At 38.1% G+C, this 6,936-nt stretch overlaps 1 protein-coding gene across 5 annotated transcripts in view; it reads left to right on the plus strand.

Moving 5' to 3' along the window:
• The window catches only part of CDIN1 (CDAN1 interacting nuclease 1), a 130,398-nt gene extending 123,462 nt beyond the window's left edge, over positions 1 to 6,936 (plus strand). For 4 of the 5 annotated variants that reach the window (XM_082240966.1, XM_082240968.1, XM_082240967.1 and 1 more), the window contains one exon: positions 3,872 to 6,936. In XM_082240966.1, coding sequence (XP_082097092.1) covers positions 3,872 to 3,986 — 115 coding nt within the window. In that variant the 3' untranslated portion in view covers positions 3,987 to 6,936. The remainder of the gene's footprint in view (positions 1 to 3,871) is intronic. The other variant, XR_014224158.1, reaches the window with a different exon arrangement.

Consider the following 6,936-nt stretch of genomic DNA (forward strand, 5'->3'; position numbering starts at 1 on the left):
AAAATTCAGTTGCGAAAAGTGGTTTGAAGCACAGCTAAGGACTATGCTCTGGGTGCTTTTAATGTTACATCTGTCTTCAGCAGCTAATAATTTCCATTACATTATGAGATAAATCTGTCAATTATTAGTAACGTTTCAGTTACCTGTACACAGTGTTCTAGGTACTGTATATGCACAAAATTAATGAATGCACACATTAACGACATTTTTGCAAGTATCCAGGAGACAGGATTGGTCACATATGGTAGCAAACAATGTAGCAAACATACAAGGGTAGGATTCTGGATTTATGGAATACAGCCAAGCTGTGTCATAAACTGATTTTGAAAGTTCCCTCATTTTCCAAAGCAATTTGCTGTGCGGCATGTTGGGAAAGTTATTTAGGAAACATATTTAGGAAACATAAACCCAAAGAAACCAAGCCTTGTAAGGAATAGTTTAGAGAACTGGGTATGATTAGCCTGGTGAAGAGAAGACTGAAAGGAGATGTGATAACCATCTTAAAATATCTTAAGGGCCGGAAGATGGAACAAGCTTGTTTTCTCCTGCTCTGGAGGGTAGGACCTGGACAAATGGATTCAAGTTATGAGAAAGGTGATTCCAACTAAACATCAGGAAGAACTTTCTGGCAATGAGAACTGTTCGACAGTGAAACAGACTCTCACAAGAGCTTGTGGACTCTCCTTCCTAGGAGGTTCTTAAGCAGATGTTGGATGGCCATCTGTCATGTATGATCTAGTTGAGATTTCTGCATTGCAGGTGGTTGGACTAGATGGCACTTGGGGTCCCTTCCAACTCAACACTTCTGTGATTCTATGAAAGCATCCTCAGACAATCAATATAATTGTAATATCTGGTTAAATCAATGTGCTGGCTTGCTTCCATAATGGTTGAATTTCCAGTCTCCTGACAAATATACCTTAGCTAATTGTTTGCATTTCAGTGTAACTCTTAAGGTAACCATTTTCTCTGGGAATTGCACTTGAATATTTTTTTAAAGGCTTAAATAGTATGTACAGCATCTCGTGGATTAGGCTATTCAGTAAATTTATAGTCAATACATATAACCCATTATTTTCCTTTTCCTAAAAACTCTAGTGTCCCCCTCTACCCCACTGGTGTTCAGCCCCCAGTTTAACAAGTCTGACCACAAAGTATAAATCTGCACAATGCCTTGAAGGTAACATTTGTGTGTGTGTGTATTATAGCCTGCTTTATAAATGGTTTAGGAAATGGGCTACAAGATTGCAAACAGATTGTGGGAAATAGTCTTATTTTCTGGAGTTGGGAACAAGAGGAATCCACACGTTCCTTGCACTTAAATAGGAGCATTGAGTAAAAACTAAAAGGTTTTTACATTGCACAGTCTAATAACAGAGATTTTTGACTGTCTGAAAAAGGTCCTTTCTCCAACATTGTTGATTTCTTCACTGATTAATGCTTGGACTTTCAGAATAAATCACATTGCTCCAGCATAATGGCCTATGAAACACATTTCTTTTTAGACAGGAGTCTCTTTTTTTGACACTGGATTTGGATTCCAAAGACTTTCCTGGGTTGTTTCCATGTTTTCTTTTTTTAAGAGAGCTCCATGGCCCTCATACATGGTCTATGAGCTTCCCAGAGGCATTTGGTTGAACAGAATCCTGGTCTAGATGAGCTTTGGTCTAATCCAACAGGACTCTTCCTATGTTCTGATTTCATCACAGTGAGCAATAGTTGTAACATTTTCCATTCAGCCTAACTTTCTTTAAAGTGATCACAAAAGGAAGGTTGGTCACCAATTTGTTTAACCGTATAATTAATCTATAAATAAGTTTCTGCACTTACTCTATAATTTGCAGCCCTGAATTGGGTTCTTCACAAATCACATCTATGCATCTATGAAAAATGGTGGTGAGTCTCAAATTAAAAAGGGTGGTTCTTGCTTCTATCTTTGACCTCTTTACTGCTTCCCGTTGACACAAAAGGGAAAAAAGGCTAAATGACTTTTCAAATTAAGGCAGCAATAATTAACTACTGGCATTGTTTGTGATTTTCCGATTCTGCGAGCTAATGAGAGAGAAATTAGTGCTTAGCAGCAGGAGTTTCTGATAGTCAGTGCCAAATGTTAAATGTGCCAACAAGTTAATTTTGGTTTTAAGTACTTCACTTAAGTCTTTTTGAACGAGGAATTAGAATAGAGATTGTATGGATGTTGCGCATATGCTACCTTTGATTTATGGAGACATTGTATTATGAGACACAGCCTGTCCAGCGTTGAAGGAGTAATAACATTAATGCATAAAATACAGAAATCCAGTTGATTCAGTGGGCCAGTTGAAACATAACCACAAACCATGGTTTGTGGTTACAAGAGAGGATCTATTGTAGGCCACTATAATCTGGTTTTACTGCCAATCACCATTTCGAAAGAATTATTTAACACAGCTAAATCTGCAACACTAGTCTTTACATAGCACCTGTCATTCTAAAACACCCAAGGTTTTAAGAGTGAAAGATGCTATACACAGCAATTGCTTCTGAAAGCATAGGAAGGCAGTGGTTATAAATCCACAGATGGCCGAATTAAGCAGTTGAATATAAGAAAGGTCCTCCGTCTAATCAGAATGGTAAAAGAAGTCCACTAGGTTTTGTCGCTTTTGTTCATTATTCATTAGACATCTGTGGAACGGTCCTTCCATTGTAGTGTTGGAAAGAACCATCCCAACGAAGCCAGCCTGGTTCTGCCCACATTTTTAAATATGTTTTATTGACTTGACGGACTTTTAAATTGTTATGGCTCTCTTGAGACATCCCCATTATAATTAAGGCCCTTAACAAAAGCTGACTACCATGTTGGTGTGAATTCAGACCCATGTACAAACCATTATATGACATTCCACTGACCTTGTACATACAGTCTCTTAACAGCTCATCCTGTACTGTTGTTTTTGGCAAGTTCACTGTGCCATACAATAAATCACAGAAAGGGAGAAGGGAAGAGCTTTCTGGCCCCGTGTTGTACAGCCTGGTGTAACGTTAGACTATAGAAGGCTGTTCTGTTTTTAGACATCCTTTTACTAACCTAACATTCATAATTTATGATTTCACTGTAAAATTCTTGCAATACTATACCAAAAGTAGTGCTTCCCTTTAATTAAGTGCTCTCAGTAGGAAAAACGTGAAACTGATGTGCAAAACATATCACTACACAATGATTGATAGTGATTACTTCTTTATGAACCCAGTCTGAGGGTCTGAACTTCCTGATGGATAAAATAGGCCATGGGGCTACTTCCTGAGATTGCCTAGTAGGGATCAGTCAGCCTTAGTAATATCTGAGGAATTTCTAAGGCACAAGCAGGAGAGTTTTAGAATAAATAAATAAATAAACCTGTGATGAGCTGTGTTTTTGCATTGATAGTTTCTTGTGCAATTCCTCATTGTAGAGATTCTATTATGAATAATAGTAAGCATTGTACAATACTGAAATCTTTGCTCCTCTCTGAATTCTTCTTCATACTCTTCCCTTTTCTTAATCCTGAAATATCAGGGCTGGAACATGTGGAAAGCAAAATAATAGAGAGCCTCCTCTAAAAATCATGTAGTGTTCAGCCAAAGGTTCTTATTGGACTATTATTAACTAGTATTCAAGGAAAAAACAAATAATATTTGTTTGTCCAGTAAGAATCTTTGGAGATCCTTTGGAAGATTAAACACAACCTTTCGTTTAAACGTGCTTTATCTTCAATACCTGTAAAGCGCTTTGTTCATTTTCCATGACCTGTTTCCAGAGTTATTAATAGTTCACAGCTTCACATGTTTTTATGCTCTTCTTGTTGGTGTGATTATTCATTAATAATGTCTGGCCTTTTCTTTTTTACCCTAGATTTGGTCCCGGACTAGTTATCTATTGGTATGGCTTTATCGAAGAGTTGGACTGTCATCGCAATCGTGGTATCTTGCTCAAAGACTGCTTCCCTACAGACATAGTTACTCTTTGAGACTTCCATGGGGGTGATAGAAAAAATGAGAGGAAAAGGCGAATCCGGAAGCAATTTTACTTTCCTGCACTATAAACTACTGGCAACATCTGCCCTGAACTTCAGGTGAACTCTTCCAGCCCAGGATCACAATACTACTACTTTAGACAAACACATCAAGGGTCTCTGCTTTACTTCAACCCTCTGCTGATGCAAGCAGCCAAAAAATACAGACACAGCCCAAACATTATCAGCATTTCTGTCTCTGTCAAACAGTTTATAGATAGCCGTAATCTTTCTTCCTTCCGGATGGCTTCTCCTTGCACTTTGAACAAAAGAAGAAATGTAGAGGCTGAAAGGTGTGGCTTTCAGTTTTCCTCCCAGTTATGAAGTCACTTAAAAAAAAAATGTCTTCTGTCACACAAGCCTCTTTTCTGGTAAATGTTAAAAACCTAGCTAACACAAACTTAAGTATTCCATTCTTAAATGGTCATGTTGTGCCAAGCTACTACAGGCTCGTATAGGTTAGGGAAGCAAGTCATCTGGCAATGCACTGTTTTAACTCTGAACTTCCAGGGTTTCTGGGCACAAAGCCAGACAGTTGACCCTTTTAATGTAAATTTTAATTACTGGTATTTATCTCATTTCATGCTGTTAAAAGCAATAGCATAATTGTAGAAATGCTGTTCTCTCTTACAAAAAAATGTTTCATTTGTCCGATCCTGAAATTAAAAGTCAAGAAATATTTATAGTATATATTAAGTTGTAATGGACATTTTAATATTTTAGAATAAAGTGGGCATTGTTAGAGCTTGAGTCTTAGCCTGGCAATCTGTGTTAGAAAGATCTTTTCGGTAACAGTATGAAGGCAAAGATTTTATTTGGACATGCTGTGGAGATGACTGAGAATCAGAGCTATGTACCTGATATATTACCCTTGGATATGAATTCAATACCTAATGGTCATGCTCACAAGCATATAAAACTATTCAGGCTATAGCAACCCTAAGTGGATGCCTCCTGCACTCCCATAGGCTATTTGAAGTCCTCAGTTCATCATCCAACAAGTACTCAAAGTTCATCATGTATATTCCACTTTCATGGCAGAAGGAAATGGAAGAAATATAATTATCACTGCTTTTCATACTCTTTTGATAAGCTATTATAAGCCTCTTTCCATTGCTTCAGAAACTGATCCTACCCACATTCATATTATATATTTTCTGCCAGTCACTAGCATTCTCATATCTTTATATACTCATCTCAGCAAGGAAAGACAACATTCTGCTTACACATTCATTCATTCATTCATTCATTCGTTTGTTTGTTCATCACAATTATATCTTGCCCTTAACCAAAAAGAGATCTCAGAGCATCTTACAAAAATCATTCCTAAAACACGCTCTGTCCTCAGACTCGCAAACAAAAGACGTAACACACAAGGAAAAAGGAATGATAGGGAGGAGGAAAATGCAAGCTCCAGCACACAAGTTCTTACAATTACAGCCAACAGTGGTAGTGGCAGTTCTGGCTATGGGGAATTAAATATGAATTTCTATGACCCACATGCGTGGGGAGGGGCAAAAGAAAATGGCTGGGTTCAGAAATGCCTGGATTCAAAACACGGGGCTTTGCACACTCTCCTGCAGAGACAGAGCCCCAGTAGCAGAGATTAAAGTTAAGCAGTAATATAGGGTTAGGAATATAGGTTGCTAAAACTTTTTAACCAGTTCAATTGCACGCAGCAGCTAACCTCTTTCTACTCCTCTTGCTATGAGCAGGCCACACACAGAAGTAAGTTTAAAATGATTTACTTACAGATATTCAAGGTCTCAGCCATGCATTGTTCCATGCAGCAGCAATGATAATGCAGGCAGAACACTCTTGGGTAGAAAATACAGCAGGACAACTTCGATTATGCATTCTAAACTTGCAGCTAGCTTAAGCATGTCCATCCTGGTTGATTACATGATGCAGAGATAGAGAGATAAGGAAGAGGAAAGAAGCTTCACTTCCTTTACAGAGGAGAGGGGGTATGATCAAACTGAATCTATCTAGCAATACAACTCTGTGATCCTTAACCCCTTAATGCACCAACTAGCAGCCATGCATAGTTATGTTTTACCGCAATCTCCCACATTGGCTGTCTTTCCCTTAATAAGAGCAGTCCTTCCCCTGAAACACTCTACACACACACACCCTGATCAGATCCAGGAACAGAGCTTGTGAGACATCTAGGTCAAAAGGGCAGAGCAAATCGTGAAGTTACCTTTTCCCCAGAGTTCACTCAGTTTTGCTGCTTTTTAAAATGAAAATGGGGAAATCTCATTGTATTAAAAGAAATAACATTGTTTCCTCCTGCCCCCTCCATCATCCATTTCCAACAGAAGAATCTCAGTGTTTTTCCTAGAGTAGACCATGGCTTGCCTATTTTGCAGAGGACCCTGTAGTTTTTGAGGTATGTTTCTTTGAAATATTAAACTTTCAGCAAGACCTTATTTCAAGCAGCTGTAACTCATTTATGTTTAACATACTGCAACAAGCTTGTAGGTTTGCTTGCACATAAAAGATGGCAGAAGAAATCTGTAGTGTGTAACTTACTGGTACTACACAGAAGTAATATTCAGGGTGTTACTGCCTAGTGTACATAAAACTTGTTCAAAAGGTGAAAATAAAATAGTATTCCAGCATTATTCCCATACAGAACTGAAGATGAGAGTTGTCTACATGGGGTGGGGGAGGTTTTAAGGGTAAAACTGGATTTGCTTGAGGTGGTATAGCTGCATTCTGTTGTGTGAAGTAATCTGCAACAGCAGCCTTTATAAGATGGCTTAGTAGTTCTCTCTCTCCCTCTCTTTGGAATAAATTAAATTTATCTGCACAGATGTTGAAAATCCTGCTCAAGCCCCATCTAATCTTTGTTTTGTTTGAATTTTACATTAAATTATGTTAAGGAAAGATAAATAAACAA

The sequence above is a fragment of the Podarcis vaucheri genome (genome assembly GCF_965113315.1).
Source record: "Podarcis vaucheri genome assembly, chromosome: 1".
Classification (NCBI taxonomy): Eukaryota; Metazoa; Chordata; class Lepidosauria; order Squamata; family Lacertidae; genus Podarcis; species Podarcis vaucheri.